The sequence below is a fragment of the Cololabis saira genome, chromosome 23 (genome assembly GCF_033807715.1).
Source record: "Cololabis saira isolate AMF1-May2022 chromosome 23, fColSai1.1, whole genome shotgun sequence".
Classification (NCBI taxonomy): domain Eukaryota; kingdom Metazoa; phylum Chordata; class Actinopteri; order Beloniformes; family Belonidae; genus Cololabis; species Cololabis saira.
In genome coordinates, this window is record NC_084609.1 from 14,254,068 (window position 1) to 14,273,425 (window position 19,358).

Genomic DNA, 19,358 nt, shown 5'->3' on the forward strand with positions numbered 1-19,358 from the left:
GAATGTCAGATTCTTATAACGGCAGCAGAGGAGTGTGGTTCCTCTTGTAGCTGCAGTGCTCTTTTTGTTCTGTTAACCACAGTGAAGTTTTAACTTCCTACATCTCACTGCTCTCGACTGAGTGTCTGTTAACCCTTATTTTGCCCTGAAACTCTACAGCGTCAAATATGAAGTGCTCTCTCTTTTGCAAATGTAGTCTGGCACTCGTGGGAGCAAATGCAAATGATTCATGCTAATTGGAAACAAGTTTGTAAATAAATCAGTTGTATCCTTATCACTTCTACCCCGTGGTTGATGAAGAGCCGCTGGTTCTTTATACTGCAAGTAATTTTTTTCAGACATTCTGAAATAGTCTTTCAATAGAGTCCATCATGCTGCTACAAGCCTTCAGAACATATTTTCTGCATGAAGAAACAGGAGAAAGTCGTCTCAGTGAAGTGGAAAATACAAGAGAGAGACAGATAAAAATCAATAGAAATTTATTTCCTTACATATCAAAAATATCTGCAACACAATTGCATAGATGGACACAAAATAGCTTAGATGATTGTTTCATATGACTGTAACAATGAGAAGAGCACAGTTATTCTCACACATGTGGGCTGCCTTTTTTTATTTAAGAAAAACTTGAAAATGTTTGAAACTATGATTATAATAGCAATTATTTCTTTACACCCAAATAATTCATTCCTTATAAATAAGGATGGTAATAAATACTCCAAATATATTACTTCTTGGTTAGTTAAATACTTTTTGGATATATTTTTCAGAACCAATTATGTTTAAGAAAAAAATAAGGTAGGAGGGTAAAACTCGTCATAGTTAATATCCTCTTAATTCAAACTATGATATCCCCATGTGGCAAATAGTGTGGAAATGCAACATAAGAAATTAACAAATGTCTCTTCTCCAAAATAAGTTCTTCACAGATCAGCAAAGCACAAACATCAAGTCTTGTGTTTGGTCTGCCGAGGCAGGCAGCAGGAAAGGTTGGATTTTTTTTTTCTTTTCTGGGGTTACTGCATAAGATCTTCACACAGAAAATATTAAAGTATATCCTTCAAATCCTCGAAGGGAAAATGTCCTGTTGTCACCCAACTTGTGCTTTTCAAATGAAACCATTCCGAAAAAAAAAAAAAGAAATTATCTCTTGGAATTCGAAAAATCCACAAAAACGCTTTCCAATAGGTGGGGGGGGCTAATCCGTCATTTCCCAGGTGTGTCTGACCAGCACATTCCTCCAGACTCGGTGGGAGAGGTGGTGGCCTGCTGCCGTGGGTCTTTGCTCAGTCGGCGTACTGTCTGTAAAAGGCAACCTTAACACGCTCGATCTGGTGACACAGTTTGATGGCAGGTCCGAGCTTCAGGTCCATACACTCCTGGACTGTGGGCAGAGTCAGCAACAGCAGGGCCTGACCGTCGATGTCCTGCAAAAACACACACACACCATACGCACATGAGTGTGCTGGAGGGGGATATGTGACAGCTGACTGACAAACATAAATTATATTTGCAAACATTCCACCAGAAACCTCATAAGAATGATATGCAACACCAACATGGGAATGATTTATTGACCCTGATTTATTGATTTCTTGCTTCATTAGGGGTGCCATAAATTGTTGTTGTTTTTTTTGTTTTACAAGCAGCTTTGGTACTGCACTTTAAAGCAGCCAACAGTGGATGACTCAGTCACCATTTTCATGTTTGTAAATCCAGTTTTAAACCTTTTTCCTTTGTTTATTTTAAAGAAAGTTCAGATGGATGACAATATTTGTGTGTGTGTGTGTGTGTGTGTGTGTGTGTGTGTGTGTGTGTGTGTGTGTGTGTGTGTGTGTGTGTGTGTGTGTGTGTGTGTGTGTGTGTGTGTGTGTGTGTGTGTGTGTGTGTGTGTGTGTGTGTGTGTGTGTGTGTGTGTGTGTGTGTGTGTGTGTGTGTGTGTGTGTGTGTGTGTGTGTGTGTGTTGGGCGGAATGGACTAAAAAATGTATCACGATAATTTCTGGCATTTATCCCGATAACGATAAAAAAAAATACCAATTCAACTCCACCTTTGTAACTATAAATCTATCTCCACATTCAGTCTTTGGATCCCCCAAATCACTGCTCTAAAAGATACTAAATGCTACTAAACTACACCATTTAAATTGATAAAAACCAATTAAACGAGTACACCTGTACTGCAAAACTGTATTGACTCATATCCGCCATGTTTATTACCCAAAAACCTCAACGGGAATCCCTCCCTCCCTCCCTCCCTCCCTCCCTCCCTCCCTCCCTCCCTCCCTCCCTCCCTCCCTTCCTTCCTTCCTTCCTTCCTTCCTTCCTTCCTTCCTTCCTTCCTTCCTTCCTTCCTTCCTTCCTTCCTTCCTTCCTTCCTTCCTTCCTTCCTTCCTTCCTTCCTTCCTTCCTTCCTTCCTTCCTTCCTTCCTTCCTTCCTTCCTTCCTTCCTTCCTTCCTTCCTTCCTTCCTTCCTTCCTTCCTTCCTTCCTTCCTTCCTTCCTTCCTTCCTTCCTTCCTTCCTTCCTTCCTTCCTTCCTTCCTTCCTTCCTTCCTTCCCGTACGTCGATTTAACGAAGAACCATAAATTGGCTTTACACAAAAACGTCAAACAGGAATGTATTGTTTTTACCACGAGATGACAAATTCTTACCGTGGGGAGTGTGCGTGTGTGTGTGTGTGTGCGCGTGTACCTGCTCCCTGAAGATGTTGGCCAGTGATGCACAGTCAGTGGAGTTGATGAACTGGACCACTTCATCTACGTTCCACTCCAGAGGGTTTCTGTCCAAAACCAGCTGGCCCTCCTCTTCCTCCTCAACCTGAATACACACGGATTAAAGACAGACTATTAATCACTTAAGAATCATTTAGCAGATGGACACAACTCTGATTCCAGTCTGACATCTTTACTGAAGTAGAAGCTCACGGTGGAACTCATTTATATCCTATAGTAGTGTTCAACCTACAGCCCTTTCCCCGTGTGTGTTCGCTCTGTCATTCACCTGCATGTCTTCTTCTTTGGGCGGCTGGTACTTCTTCTGGTTGTAGGCCGACAGTGAGCGGGTCGACCTCCTGATTCCCACCGCCGCCTCCTGGCCGACCGCCGAGCCTCCCAAGCTGATGGTCCTCCGAAGCGTCACGGCTCTGCGAGGACGAGTGCTGCCGCTCGCCTCCACCGACGAGGCGTCTGTGTGGTCCTCGCGAGGTTCCGAGCTGGTGCCCTCGCTGCCTGACTGTAATGCCATTTCTTCATCGTCCTCTCCCTCATCGCTGTCCTGCAGGAAGGAGGTGAGGTGCATTACACTGCCTGCTGTCCAGGTTTGGGACATTATATGGAGAACAGTCTGAGACTGTCCACATGTCAGAGCTGAATTAAATCATCAATCATACTAAGCTGGGGCGAGCCCCACCGCGGAACCCAACAGACGAAAGAAGGGCTTTGGTAAGACAAGCATACAACAAGGTAAATCTGTCAGTGGTAGCTTCCAGAATAACTTTGTGGAGACACGAGAGGCTTACAGAAAGACAATCCCAAATTCAGCACTCCATCAACCAGACCTTAGTGGTAGAGCGGCCTCGCAGCCGCCAACACACGCAAGTATTTGACCAGAATTCACAAAAGTAGGAAACCAGGCTCCGAGCATCACCTCATTAAACCAAACATACTAACAACAGAGGATGTTTCTGTGACAATACCTGCCAGAGCAGTCAAAACGGAGAAAAAACAGATGCAGAAAAACACAGAAACCATGATCCCTTTTCCACACCGCTCGGGTTCAGGCAGAGTTACCTTAAAAAAAAAAGGTATTAGCTCTGGAAAAGTCCTGCAGTGACCTTAACAGGCTGAAGTGTGTCGATCTAATGCTAACAGAGAGATCGAGCTGGATTGTAAGGCTCTGATTCAGAACTCTGCTGCCTGACTCTGCACAAGGATAAAAGTACGTTTTGATACTAAATGAAAACATAATTTTTTATTACTTTATCAATTTTACTTCATTATTTTACTAGTGTATGTCTTGTCACAGACATGTTGTCCAAGAGAGAGCCAACAAATCAAGCAGGCGATCTTCAGCCAGCAACTAACAGGCAGTACTTCTCCTGACCACTCTGGACAAAAATATAGCGGTGTTTCAGTGGACACAGAGATGGTCTGAATTTGGTCTCTCTGCTGGAATAGGAAAGCAGAGTGTTATTAGATCAGGACGAGTGAATAAAAGTCCTCTCTATAATTGCAAGTTGCATGTCTTGCATTGCTCCTTGGTGTCGACGTCACCTACAGCTCTGTTCAGGGGTGCAGTGAACTCAATTTGTATCCATCTATCCATCCATCTAATTTCTAAGAAAACAAGTAATATGTCTTCTGATAACGAACACCTTCATGGGTTCAGGGAGGAACAGTTTTGCTCAACATTCTGGTAAACACAGCCAACCATTTGGTCTACGAAGAAGCGTTTCCTAAGGATTTAGCTTTGTAGTCCTAATCAGTGTCTACATCTGACTCTTCAGCTCCAGGGGGTTGCTATTCTGGTAATCAGGAGGATCTTGGTGGTTTGAAGGATCTGCAGATTCTGCAATGGTTTCTCTGTTTATCAGGCCGTCTCTCCTCTTCTGCAATAAAACTTCCCATGTCGGCTCTGCCTGCGGGGCAGCCTCGTCCCGGTGTGGAGCTGCTTCAGTATTCTGGAGGATGTTGGTGGACAGAAGGACACACACCGTGCATTAGTTTCCCGGTTTCTGCTAGCGTCTTTGCCCTGCTCTATAAGATTTGATCCTGGACGTTTGTTGGCAGTCTTCATGAATAGGGCTCCCAGGAAGAAACTCAGGGTTCAGATGGGAATTTTGATTTGAGAATCTGACTAAATCAGTGTGTGAAGTGAAGCTTAGAAAACTCAGCAAACGTCAGGAGCAAAATGGCACCTCTTTTTGAGGCAAAACACAAGCCGTCACTCGGGTTTTACAAAATTCATTGTTATTGTTTCCACTTACTCTTCCATATTTTCTAATACAACAACTTTTAGGCATTTACATTTTAAAAGATCATTATTCAGAGACCAGCATTACATGGAAATTATATAGATTTTTTCCCCTGGTGTTACACATTTGATTTGGCTGAAGATGTTTTGATCTTGAGCCTCTTTACAGACTCATTTCTGCCATGTGAAACCTCCTGTTCATTTAGATGCAACAGATGCCAACAAAGGTTTCTTATTATTAAGAAGAACAAATATTATCTGGATGTTTTAATACCTTTGTAACAGCAGCATTTTAACGTTTGCAAAGTAATAAATAAATAACTGGTGTATTGACCTAGATATAAAACGACCCTGTTTGCAGGATGACAACTCTTTTTTTAAGATCAAATCTTTTGAAAAAAGGCTGTAATCTTCTTTTGTCTTAATAAAAACTTCTTTTTTTTTTAATCCAGGTTTGACTGGTGCTCTTGTTAACCACACAGCGCTGCAAAAGCAGCAACTTCTCCTCAGTGTGACGGTAAGCGCTGGGCAGGCTTTTAGCCAGGAGCTGTCCAGCCGTCTTCTGGACACCCTGTTTAAAAACAGACAGCCTTCATTTTGAACTGGATAACCTAAACTTTAACTTTAAACACCAGTAGAGGGCTGTGTCCTGTGTGTAAGTAACATAGTTTAGGCTCCCTTAAAATGATACTTGTAGGGCCAGTCCGCCTGCTTCTCCTCTCCTCGTGTCTCAGCTTCATCCGTTTCCACCCCGAACAACAGTGACAGACAGACACCAGGCAACCACTGAGATACCCAAGAGGAAAGTCGATAAAACTGAAAACAACGATGCAATTGTTAAGTGATGGTTCAGGTTTCAAAGCATCAGATGAGCAGCAGAAAAATGTTCTTTGTGGAGAACAGTCCTTCAAAGGGCAGTGCAAAGAGTTTGTTAGAGTACATACTGCAACACTGAAGACGAAGAGTCTCATCCCTCAAAGCAAATCAAGGTGCTGAGTGTGAACATCTGTGCTGTGACATGACTGAAAGAGTGAGAAGTCGAGTAGCGCTCAAGCAGCTGCTTGTCTAAGACACTGAGTAAAGGCTCCTATGTGATATTCTAGCACCCGGCCTGCAGAGTGGTGATGCATCTGTAAATGGTCTTTAAAGATTTAAAGCTACATTTTTCGGATTTTTCCCTGTTTGTTTGGTTGATACATGCAAAGGGGGTTTTTGATACGGGCAAAGCAGGAAACCAAAAAACACTTACAGGACTGTCTCAGAAAATTAGAATATTGTGATAAAGTCCTTTATTTTCTGTAATGCAATTAAAAAAAAAAAAAAAAAAAATGTTATACATTCTGGATTCATTACAAGTTAACTGAAATATTGCAAGCCTTTTATTATTTTAATATTGCTGATTATAGTTTACAGTTTAAGATTAAGATTCCCAGAATATTCAAATTTTTTGAGATAGGATATTTGAGTTTTCTTAAACTGTAAGCCATGATCAGCAATATTAAAATAATAAAAGGCTTGCAATATTTCAGTTGATTTTTAATGAATCCAGAATGTATGACATTTTTGCATTACAGAAAATAAAAGGACTTTATCACAATATTCTAATTTTCTGAGACAGTCCTGTATTTGCCCCTACCCGTTTAGAGGAGTGTGCACCGCCACATCAGCATCATGCTGAGAACGTGGTGCTGGTCCCTGCCAACAAGCGGCTCTAAGAGACGACTCTGGTTGGAGACAACAAGAGCGTTCAGCCGCTCTCAGAATTCAGCAGGCATTCTTAATTGTGATAGGCAAACCCAGCAGCCAATCACATGTGATCACAGACTAGACTAGCACAGACGCTCCGAAGAGAGCAAGTGTAGTGGTATAAACCAGGTACACACAGAACGACAGAGGGACGGGGGAGTTGGATTAAAATGAAAGCGCGTCGGATAAAAATAAAGAAATGAGCCAAAAAAGAAGCACCATCTGGCTGCATTTCAATGAAATTGAGGACTGTAAAGCTGAGTACAAAGTTGCTAAAATGCAAATATTTGTTAGAGTAGGGTAAACTACAAACCACTCAAATCTTTTATTCAATAGTTTGAATAAAATAATTTCATGAAATAAGGCTTTCATGAAAAGACTGGGGGGAAAAAATGGTTACCAACACTAAAAACATTTATACTAGTTACATTTAGGCTGAATTGGAAGGGTTGGATTGATATTCTCCGTCACTAGAAAGTCTCAGAGGTTCTTTTTGAAGAAGAGCAGGAGGGAGGGGGGCAGGGTTATAATAGTTTTGAAATTTTTATTTTAGTTTAGTTTTATTTCATTTTGACTTTTTCTCCTTCAATTCAGTTAGTTTTAATTCGTTTTTAGTGTGGGTTTGCTAGTTTTTATTAGTTTTTATATCATCAAAAATGCTTAGTTTTAGTTTAGTTTTTATTCGTTTTAGTTTTAGTTTTAGTTTTGACGTCCTGGACCGTGAGGCGTTCAGGTGCCGTAGCTGCCAGTTGGAGAGAAACGGCCAGAGCGGAATAAATTGATCAAACCAAGAGGTTTATATTGACAGGAACTAAAACTGAGGAAATTATATCTATAATTTCAGTTCGTTTTAGTTAGTTTTCTAAACACGCAATATAGTTTCAGTTAGTTATCGTTTTTGTCTTTTAATTTTAGTTTTTATTTAGTTCAGTTAACAAAATTGTTTTTTCAATTTTAGTTTTCGTTATTTCGTTCGTTTTCGTGAACGATAATAACTCTGGAGGGGGGTGGGTTTAAATTCACCTCTGGATGTCAGACCACTGATGTAATTAAAGTCAATCAAATCCCAAAACAAGCCAGGACCACCACTGGCTGCACGTGTGTCTGACCCTCTTGTGTATCAAGCTTTGTGTGATTAAAAAGTAATTGAAGGATCATAATGATCTGAAATCCAGCAGAGACGAAGACGTTTTTATGAAGAAGTTCGACTTAGTAGTGAAATTATCATACTATTTGACCTGAAATAATATGGAAAAACTTTTTTCATCCAAAAGTTTTGGCTCTTGATTATATGACTTTGGCTCCCTCCACATCTGAGAAAAGAAAAAAAAAAAAAAGCAGACGTGGGAGATCGTCCTTCCTTACTGCACGAGCTTCGGTCTGGGAACAAAAGTATCTGTGTGCAGTAAACACACACTGTAACATCATCCAGTGCACCCTTACTCAGCAAATGTGAAGCTATTTTTAGGTGTACTTCTCTGCCCGGAGGCAGGTCTGCATCTCATATCTGCATATACGCACCACTACACCTCTGATTAAAGCTCAAGTTGTCCAAACTGAACTAAAACTCATTTGTGATAACCTCTCTTTCATCCTGCCTCTTTAATATTTCATGCCAAGTTCATTCTGGGTGAAGGCTGTAGTCTCATGAGCACCAGCGTGCAGGACAGCCGGCATGGGAGAAGTCTAACCTGTGGAGAGCCAGCGGGAGTGTAGTCCACAGCTGACGAGCGTCTCTTCTTCTGCACAAAGATAGCTTTCCTCTTCTTCCTGCGGCGCATGGGCTTGGCCAGCTCTCCCTCTGCTGTTTCCTCTCCTCCCGCGGGCTTGGGTAGCTTCCTCTTCTTCCCATAGTAATAGGCTGTGGACACACAGCAGATGTCGAAAAACAATGCACCCAAAACAAAACGCAGCCACTCATCAAAGGCAATTATACACTGCATCGTCACAAGCTTCGATGTGAGTCTTCTTCATAGCTGTGGCCTAAGGAGGGGAGGGATATAATTACAGACTCACTGTATTTGGTTTTTGTTTGTACGGAGCAGTTCTTGAAGCACTTGTCGGTAACGAGGACGGGGCTGAAGAGGTTTGTGCAGCACTGCAGTTTCACACACACTTTACGGCAGAAATCTGGGATCTGGTCTGCCAAGCGGACTATCTTGATAGTGGAGCGATAGCTTTTCCCTTTATATCTGTGAAAAAAAGAAAGGATAGAGAGACCAGGGAGGGATGTTAGTCATTGATCGTCTTTGAATTATGAGAACAATGGATAATTAAACCATTCCTAATCCATCAAATCCTTCAACAATGAGTGATGATTGCCTGCGCAGTAATGATGTGGGGATGAAATGGGACTGTTTAAGGAGAAGCTTTTTATAAATTTATTGGGATTTTAAAAGGCACTGATAAATACGAAAGAGGCGAACAACTGCAATTAGATGGAAATCTTTTTCCCCTAAGGCAACACTATTAAAACGGTGTAGCCACGACCTCCGAAATGTGACAATACACCAATTCTAAGTACGTAGTTTTTTTTAATTTGGACTATTGGTCTGATGAAGCAAGCTATGAAAAATTATTTTAATCTAACAATCTTCTCTGTTGGGAAAACAATAGACAAACAGAATTAAATCAGAAATCTTGAGCTAATTAAAAAAAAAAGCAGCATGGCTTTGGATGACCTCCAAACATCCTCAGACTAGTTTTACTGATCATTATAATGAAAAATGTCTTTAAACCTTCTACTTTAATTGTGTCAAATGACACAATAACAAAAAGAAAATAGTGCAACTCTTAGACAAACATTTCATATGATATTTTTCCAGTTTCTAATAAAAATAAAAAGTATTTATCCAAACTTAAATGTACCATGTCTCAGTAATTAACTATTTTATCATCACAACAGTTAACCACCGCTGGAGTTTCAGCTTTGAGTGCTTTTTTTGTATGTATGTAAATGCATCTGCTTTGTCTCTGTGAGGTTTTATTGTGCACATTTTCTTTAGTTGTTCTTTGTTTTGGCATGGCAAGCTTTGTGTAATCTCTCCCCCAACATTTAGATACTGTTACGAGAACAGGTCAGATTCATCAGTCCGGTCTTAGTGGTGATCCTTGGACCGGGAATAACTCTTGGAAAAGAGGACTACATCAAGAGTATGGAGGACAACACTGATATTGACTTTAGCCAGCACTGTACCCTTCAAGACAGTGACCTGTACTACCAAAGTACTCCAATAAGCCTCCAAACCTTTAAGACACGGAGTCATGCAGTCCCCCCCCCCCCTTAAAAAAAAACAAAAAAAACAGACATGAAATTCTATATTTAAGATTTTGTAAATGCAGTGGAACTGAAACTCAATGCAACATCTAAAAATAAACTATATATTGATTTACAGCAACAAAATAAATAAATAATCTTGTTCAAGAAGTTGAAAATGTCCTCGGATCAGCTGTGTCCCTACTTTTTACATTTTTAAAGCAGTGACTTATGATTAAAAAAAAAAATTGTTTCGCCAAATAATGTCTTTTTTGTGTGTTTGTTTTTAAATACATAAAAAAGAAAATTTCATTAAAGTACCAAAAAATCACAACCTAATGAAATTTGTACTCTGTGTGCCTCTTTGTAGTAAAACTGACTTTTGTGTGTGTGTGTGTGTGTGTGTGTGTGTGTGTGTGTGTGTGTGTGTGTGTGTGTGTGTGTGTGTGTGTGTGTGTGTGTGTGTGTGTGTGTGTGTGTGTGTGTGTGTGTGTGTGTGCGCGCACTCTGCACTCATCACAGTCAAAAAGTAAATTGACTCTCTGGGCAGTGGATGTCCCAGAAAATTAAAGGTAACTCCTTTGGCAAGTTGTCAAAACACTGGTGCGTGAATGTGATTACTGCGCTCTGCAGGCCCCTGCAGGTGACTCACTTGTACTTCTGACTGGCCGAGTCTGTCTTAATTCTGCCAGCAAAATGGGGCAGCGTTTTATTAGAAAACATAGAAAACATTGTACACGAGCCTAGAGCTGCGGAATAATTTGGCTTTGTGCAGCCAGCAGCGGAGGAAAATACAGACCTCACACAAACTGCACTGCAGCAACATGAAGTATAAAAAATTCAGTGGAGGGCAGCAAAAAGGAGTTCTGGGAACATGAAGGAGGGGAAAAAAACAGGATGTTCTGAAAAGCCTGCTATAGGGAAATAAATGATGCTTAATGATTTAAGCATGGAACCCTGTCACAATCTGATTCTACAGTTGGAAAAAAAAAAGTTTTAAGTGAGCCGAGACAGGAGTGAATCTTGTGTGAATATACTCTTGTGTTTTGTTGTGCGAGTTCTCCTACTTGGCTTTGAGGGTCTCTTCTTGGCAGTCCCAGCTCTGATCCTCCAGCTCCTGCAGCTCCTTCAGGACTCGCCCGGGCTTGTAGGCGGCGTTGATCAGCATGCTCAATAGCTGAAGGGGAAAGCAGAACGAGAATAAATAAATCCAAACACAAGGATTCCAAACACAAAACTGCACGGAGAACCACTGATCACAAACTGTGACAAAACTGCCACCTGACACATGTAGAAAAACTATGTTCACGTAACTGAACAAACAGTCTCTAGAGAAATTAAACCTGAATTTTGCTGAGCAGCAGTGAAAGTATATGTGTAAACACACTTGACTGACAGTTCCTCACATTAAAATGAAGGTACTGCTGGGAAACTGCAGGTGGTTAACAAGACATTGCTGTCTCCTCTCCATCTTTCACCTACTCCCTGGCGCACCCCCGCGCCTCCCTCCCTTTGAAAGTGTGGAACTCTTTGATTAAACCTGCTCCACTCTGTCGCCGGTCCTCCAACCCCCCTCAAACTACTTTTTGACATGAGCCCACCTCTTTCAGGACAAGTGTACATTTGCCGGGTCCAACAGCCTGTGGCAGCTCTGCGATGCGTCCCTTGTTGAGGTAGGGGCCTGAGAAACAGCGGTGGTTGACAAAAATCTTGGAGCAGCAGTATTTTCCGTTGGCTGAGCCTGGAATGAAGGAAATACCATCACATGTTTTACTTTGATCTTTAAAAAAAAAAAAAAAAAACTCTTAATGGACTTTATTCTTTATCAAAGTGCAAGAAGAGTTCCTTGTTCATAAACACCTCAACTACTACATAAGAACAAAGTTATCAGTTTCTCACAACGAAGAGCCACTGAAGGAGACTTGAATTAAAATAAAAAAGGAAAGTGATTTGTAAAGTCTTCTCTGATACATGCCAAAGATTGGCAGTGGGGTTAAAGTCTGCACTGATGCAGCGTGCCTCTCCCTCATAATCTGAGCCTGATCAATCCTAGTGTTGCAATCTCCGAATATGATTGTGCCATTAGCAAAGGAAAAAAATCTATTCATGGAAACGCCTCGTCATTATGGCAGTTAGGCAAGTTAGATAGTTCTTAAATCAATGTTATAGTTTCAGCAACCTCTTTAGATGATACAGATGAATAATTTCATAGAGTTGCATGTATTCCACAACCACAGGATCTGTCAAGAATAACTCCTAACTAGCACTAAAGTTGTTACGTGCAGCTTATTTTGTGTCAAACAGTGCTAGGTACAACTATACAGTAGACATGTCAAATTCAAATCTGAAGTTTCATCACACGGGTGTCGCTGTAATTGAATCACTTTAATAGCAGTGTCAAATAACCCACCGATGTGTCTCCATGGCGATTTCTGCTGCCCACCTCAAACTACTCGGACGAGAACTGGCGTAAATCAGAACATCTCCTCCCTGGGATGACTGCTCTAATTTGGGCAAATTATTTTGGTTTCAAGGTTTAAATGCTGTTTAAAGTTTTATATTCGCTGCCAAAGATGCCACTGTATTGTTGTTCAATGTTCAAATCTCCTCCTGTGGGTCATTTCGTCACACAAGTGCTTGCAGACTCAGACTGGGCGGCGAGAGCGCTCTGTTCGTGCGACTCCGCCGCTCTCCCCCAACCTTAGAGGAAGAAGTGAGGGTTGACTGAAAGATGCTGCTCCCCGCCCCCCCGACTACCACCGGCACCTGGAACTTCACTGCCAGGGGTGAATAGTAATTAGGTAAGGTGATGAATATGCATGATTGAGTGGGTGGTTTTTAAACAGGGAGTTTGGAAAAGAGGACAGGGGTCTCCTGGAAACAACACAAAGCCCCCCCCGCCGCCCCTGCTCTTTTTGTACGAGAACATGCATGTTGTTTACAGTTTAATCCTCCCAAAAGTAAACACTAAGCACACACGAGATGAAAGGCAAATGTGGGATTTTAGTCGAAATAGTATTTGGCTGCTGAAATGCAACTAAATAGAAGCACGCTTTACATTTTTCACTCCATTCTCCAGATAAAAATAAAGCATTCTCAATTACCTTTGTTTCCTGCATTTTTGCTTTTAATGTGTCACTTAGAAAGTTTTTTAACAAATTCCCAGTCGAGCCGTAGTTATTCTTACTCACCCAGGCACTTTTGAAAGTGAAAATGAAAGAATGCAGCTAAATCCTGTCAGCTGCTTTGAAAACTGAACAACACAAAGAATGTTCAACTGCTTAAGGCTATTTGAGATAAAGGCCGTGGTCGGCCTCAGAGTGTAATTACTAAAGATATCCAAGTCTTAGATAGAGAGAAAAATATTTAAACATGGTTAAAAGGACTTCTTACGTTTTGGCTCTGAGTTTACGTTTGGACATTTTTACCTAGCATAGAGGCAGTAGATGATTACAGAAGGAGAATATTGAGTGCGACAGTGATGCACTAGAGAAGAATTTCCTGTGATCATCCAAAAAGCATATATGAAACAGGCCTGGCACATACACATGAAGTATATTGTCCTATAAAAGACAAGAATCTTTTCTGAAGAGGAAACGAAACTTAATGAGTCACACAGTCAAAACAGCCACGAGCTGCATTTAATTGTAGCTGCTGTTTGTGTTCCTTGAAGATAAATCAGAAAACATTTTCTTGTCAAATTAGCGTCAAAGACGAGACTAGCGCAAGCTAAATTATGCAAACTACCTGCTTTATAGAGAGAATAACTGCTGAAAGATTGTCCAATTAACAGTTAAGTTTATTTAAAGAAAATCACTTCAGAGCACAAAGAAAAAAAAAAACAACAAAAGAAAATAATGCTCAAGTTAAAAGGGAAAAATTCTGTTTCTGATCCAAAACTAAATAAGAACATGATATGGAAATCAGATGATTTAATATCCAACTTGCAGTCTCTGGCATTCCTACCACCAATAAGCAACTTTCCTGTCAGCATTTCTTTTTTTATTGTTCCCTTTAATTAGTTTATATTTAGTTGTTTGTACTCATAACTCCCAGCATTTGTTAAAAATCTGCATCTTTAGCGTGATCGCCATCCTCCCGCTTCTAAAACTGGCCCTCAAAACAAAACTAGACCAACACTCGGGGGTGAACTGGCAACAAAACCAGAGCAGTGAAAAAGCAGTGAAGCAGCTTAGGTTTGTTTTTTGTTTTTTAAACGGCAAATTGGAACTGACACAACCTGTTTGTTAATCAACGAAGGCATTAAGCTGTGTCGTTTCAGATATGATTCTCCGTATCTGCACACCATTAAACTTTTACAGGACGTCACTTAAAATCAGACTGCCATCATGTTGTTTGGACTTCAGGAAAGATGGAGGTGTTTGAGCACATGATTAAACAAATTCAGCATTCCTATGCAATTAATTAAGTCCAAAACTCAGAAATGCATAGTTTAACGCTTCCTTTTAAGAGGCCTCTGTCAGGACTTGTGTGCGTGAGTGAGTGAAGGAGCATCTGCGGAGCAGGGTTTCCCCCTGACTCTGATATCAGCTCATTAACATTCAGTACGTGCACATGCAGCGATTCAAGGTGGTTGGAGATCTGATCAGATAATGACATGCAGAAGATTGGATCGACTTATCTGATCACACATGCTGTTCTGAGATCAGACTGAATCAGATTGAATAAACCACTGTAACCAGAGCATGGCTGACTCCGTGACGCTAGGTGGCGCTGTACCCGAGGTAACCATGGTAACCATTTCAACAAAGAGCCACTTCCGGTTGACCTCCGCTTAACAACAAGGAAAAAGTGCATTCTAAGGGCCAATCCCAATTCTCCTTCACTCGCCCTTCTTTTCTCCACTCGCACTTCTTTTCTTCCCTAACCCCTAAAAAAGAAGGGGGAGATTTTAGGGCACTTGAGATCTAGGGCACTTGGCCCAGGTTCCTGTCCCATTTCTCCTACTCCCCCTCGTTTTCATCCCTAACCTGATCAGGAAGCAGAGAGCCAAAAGCTGTTTTAATTTCAGCTGTAGCGCTGTTAATATTGCACTTTATTAAGTTTTAATATTTTTTCAGGTATAAAGGTAACCTTAAGATCCGCAACCGGGGCTCAGTTTATCCAAATAACGCCTGTTAAGAAATTTGACCCGATGTTTTCGGAGATGAGAAGAGCCGCCGCTCCCGGGGAGCAGCCTCAGCTCACAGCCCGAGAAGAGACGTGTCCGCCGGGTCAGGCTGCTGCCACAGCCCCGGGAGAGAAACTCTCTCTGGGACGCTGCTCTGTTGAGAATCACGCCGGCTGAAATAAATCATTTAGGAAGATGTTGGTTTAATAGATGAAATCTAACAGTTGTAGCTACGTCTGTTAAGAAATTTGCTCCGAAATTTAGAGATTTCTTTCTGCCGGCTCCGGAGTTTATGCCGCGTTCCATTTACCTCAGAAATCGGAAGTGGGAACTGGGAATGGCAGCCATCTTGGAATGGTAACTCGGGGGTGGTGAAGACTCTCCCACTTTCCCAGTGGGAAACCCCACTTCGAGGGGCGTTCCAGTTGAAAATTCCGACTGGGGACTGGGAAATCCCCACTTCCGAGGATAAATGGAACGCGGCATTAGGTCCGCGTTAAATAGACGCAGCCTACGGCGTAGGGTACGGCGTATTTTGTTTTTTTTATGCCACAGTTTGCAGATTGATTGTTGATGCGTGGGCTAACGTGTCTGCTGGGATTATTTTGCGAGCTTTTGCAAAAGCGTGCATTTCCGAGGCACCGCACGGCACGGAACGTGACTCTGACAGCGAGGAATTCGGACTGGCACAGCTGATTTAGCGGAGCTCTTTAATGCAGAAACAGAGGATGAGACTTAATGGGTTTGATTAATGTAAAAACTGAAATAAAGTAGCCTACAATCAAACAAAGTTTTGCTCCCGCTGTATTTTTAAATACGCACACTCCTGTGCTTGTGTGTTCTTGTGTGTGTGCCGTTTCGGTCGGTGCGCCGTGTGTGTTTTAAATACAGAAATATGACACAAGACTGAGGCTACGCCCGTATGGTCGCGAAAATACAGTATTTATATATGAAATGTCAGAATAGGAAATATTTTGACGACACCCCTGAAGCAGTCACACGACACCCCAGGGAGCTACTACTGAGCAGCGTTGCGTCCTGCGTCGTCTCCTTTCACTTCCAGGTGAATCCCCTCCCCCGGGGGAAAACCCCACCCGGGGGAAATTCTCGAGCATGCGCAGACTGTAATATCCATGTCTCCGTACACATGGAATTAACAAGGCGGTTGCGACTGGCTTATCTAGGTGCTGCAAGCGGGTTGAGAAATCCAGTCTGATCAGATTACTTGACTGACTTAAGGTGTTCACATGCAGTTTAAAAGTCAGTACGATGTGTGCAAATGATCTCCAACCAGTTTGAATCGCTGCATGTGCACGTACTGATTGACTACAACTGCTCTGATTACCTGGATCCACGGGAAGAGGCTGGCAGTTGTTCACAGGAGCGGTTTCAGCCGGCTGGAACGGAGCCAACCTGCGGGAAAACGCCAACAATCCACTCAGAATAATCAATAAAGTTATTAACTGATTTAATCAAAGCAGAAACGATAGAGAAACCAGAAAAAACAAACACTAGTTCGGACAGGTTATCAATCCAGTCAGATTTAGTTGCATGAGTGTTACGCAGCAGTAAGTTGGTGTATTGATAAAAACAAGTTAGTGGTTGGATGACGGGGGCCGACAAAGACCTCATAGTTGGTCTCGCTGACCAATATTCCCCCTCGTACCCCTGAGGACGAGCTCGGCACTAAATGGGCCAAAGCGTCATTTGTCAAAAAAAAAAAAAAAAAAAAATCAATTTGTGCTTGTGAAAAGCAATTTCTGCTTAAAAACAACTACTGTTTCAATTAATGGCTTTGAGTGACAGAGAAGTCGGGAAGGACAAGAGGGAAGGAGGGAGCAAGCGAGGGAAAAGCCTTGAGGGTGAATTTTTGTGGCTCCCAGATAAAAGGGCAGAAAACAAAATGACAAAATGACAAGAATGAAACGACACACCCGGACACAGAAACGAAAGAGATGACAGCTGCAGTTAGGTGATATATCAGTTGCGGTGTGTGTCAACACTCTTACTGATGCTTACATTGAATGTTTTTCAAGTGTAAATAATAATTTAGAGTAACATTCTTCTTGCAGGCGGCACTTCCAGCTAACCGCTTCAATATGAACTGCCACTCTGTTTCACCCACCTCGTCTGTAATGAACTGTAATTTTCTTGATAGATTAATTTTGATGTTTGTACAGTAAACAAAGTCCTACATTGGAAAACATATTTCAGTGTCTTTCATTATTGTCCCATGGGTATTTTTGTTTTCACGGTTGGTGGCATCTTTAACAAGAGACATTCACAACATGACAGATAAAAACATTTTAACATGACCCCAAAAGCTAATTTGGAGACAATCTGCTTTCTTCTGCACAGGTTACTCAAATCAGCAATGGCAGATGGGATGACACTTTCTCAAAATTGAGTCTTTTACCGGTTATCTGTTAGTATGAACAGTCAGCAACGTATGTTTCTTACTGTTTTTCTGGCTGGACAACTGCTATCTTCTTCTGCTTCTGGCCTGCAGATAGAAGTCAGACATCTGGATTAAACACTCGGCTGTATATTACATACTTATAGCGTACTGTACTTGTGTGTGTGTACGTACAGACGGGTTTGAGCGGAGTGGTGAGAGGGTACGTGTTGGCTTCACACCAGCCCACAGGGAAGATATCCATGGACTCCACGTCCACAATGCACTCTGACAGGGGCTTTGCCACACCTGCAGACAGGTAGACAACAGAGAGGGGGAGGGAACCGTCACACACCCACACACTGTTTTCTTGTTTTATTTTCAGTCGGAAACACAGCAGGAGTCCATTGACCCCTAATACACTCGTGCTCAAGGGCCAGTACCTTCCAGTCGGAGCCACAGCAGGCGTCCTCTGACCTGCGTGATCTGAGCCACACACACCTCCGCCGGCTGGTGAGGATTCACCGCCTCCAGCCACATGTCCTTGGCAAAGCCTCGGTTCTGCCATGTCTACACACACACACGCACGAACGCACGCACGCATGCACGCACGCACGCACGCACGAGAAAAAGGGGAGGACAGAGTGAGATGTCTTTTAGTTTTTTTATAATCAGGACAAAGATCTAACCTGGGATAAGTTAAAGTCCAGATTTGAAAACCCAAAAATGTTAAAAATATTCTTCATTCCATAAAGATACAGAAGTAATGGGTTTTTAACACAATAAATAGTGAATCTGTTGTAAAGAATGTAGTTGCAAAAGATTTAATTATGTATAACATTTATTATGATGCATTTCCCCCTCGGGGAATTAAAAGAAGCTGTTTTCAGTTTTATTACGTCTTAAAAAGCTCCATCTTGCTTCACGGACAGACTGCGCAGATTTTATGGACAGATAGACAGTTTTGTGACTTGTTGGTGATAATTTTTTCCCTTAAACTCGTAAAACTATGCCTCGTTTGGAAACTGCATCTGAAAACATGAAGGGGTTTTCTTTAAAAAATAATAATAATAAAAAAAATTCCTACAGATACAATAGGGCCTTCGTACTGTCAGTGCTCGGGCTCTAATAATTAAACAGAATTGTATGAATCCACCAAAATCTTTATTTCTCAACATCTGAAGAAACTATGTATTAAAACAAAACCATGTGCAGACTATTGTGTTTACCCGTTGTGTTACACAGCAGACATCAGCACATTTTAATAATACTTCAATAATCTCCAAAAGTAAATTATATGGTTAATTTGATCTCATAAATTGAAATATAAAAAAGGCCCACAAATCTGGCTCCTGGTCTTAATGGATTAAAATCATTTCTGGTTCATGTTTGTAATGCCCAACATTACTTGGCAATTTAGCAAAAAGATTATCTTTTGGATTAGGATAATGATCCCCAATCTGACTCACAATATTCAGCAGCGATTAAGTTGATCATATGGGATGACTTAGTTAGTTGTGCTTTTAGATGCCAGGATATAAAGCCCTTCACTAAAGTCAGCATTTTGTTTTCTCTCAGATACAAAGTTAATGTCAGGGACCAGGGGAACCTACTGTATATTTGCTGCTTTGGCACTTCTTTGAGGATGTCAGTGTACTCACACTGCCCTACATCTGACCAGCTGTTTAATTCATGTCAGACCTTCAAGAAGTGCGCTGCTTCCAGTGCGCGCTGCCTTTGTTGTGTCATGAATATTCAATGTGCTTATGTGGTTGAGGAAAGTTTGAACAGCAGTGTGTTTATTTATTTGATGCTGTGACCTGTACAGTGCCTCTTAAGAATTGAACACATGTCAAAC

At 41.6% G+C, this 19,358-nt stretch overlaps 1 protein-coding gene across 4 annotated transcripts in view; it reads right to left on the reverse strand.

The window, feature by feature from the left end:
* Nucleotides 1–462: 462 nt before the first annotated feature.
* sfmbt2 (Scm like with four mbt domains 2) overlaps nucleotides 463–19,358 on the reverse strand; it is a 62,416-nt gene continuing 43,520 nt past the window's right edge. For all 4 annotated transcript variants that reach the window (XM_061714327.1, XM_061714324.1, XM_061714325.1 and 1 more), the window contains 11 exons: nucleotides 17,944–18,070; nucleotides 17,696–17,809; nucleotides 17,566–17,608; nucleotides 16,451–16,518; nucleotides 11,576–11,715; nucleotides 11,042–11,151; nucleotides 8,735–8,910; nucleotides 8,410–8,579; nucleotides 3,002–3,274; nucleotides 2,693–2,818; nucleotides 463–1,427 (listed from right to left, as the gene is read on the reverse strand). In XM_061714327.1, coding sequence (XP_061570311.1) covers nucleotides 1,287–1,427; nucleotides 2,693–2,818; nucleotides 3,002–3,274; nucleotides 8,410–8,579; nucleotides 8,735–8,910; nucleotides 11,042–11,151; nucleotides 11,576–11,715; nucleotides 16,451–16,518; nucleotides 17,566–17,608; nucleotides 17,696–17,809; nucleotides 17,944–18,070 — 1,488 coding nt within the window. In that variant the 3' untranslated portion in view covers nucleotides 463–1,286. The remainder of the gene's footprint in view (nucleotides 1,428–2,692; nucleotides 2,819–3,001; nucleotides 3,275–8,409; nucleotides 8,580–8,734; nucleotides 8,911–11,041; nucleotides 11,152–11,575; nucleotides 11,716–16,450; nucleotides 16,519–17,565; nucleotides 17,609–17,695; nucleotides 17,810–17,943; nucleotides 18,071–19,358) is intronic.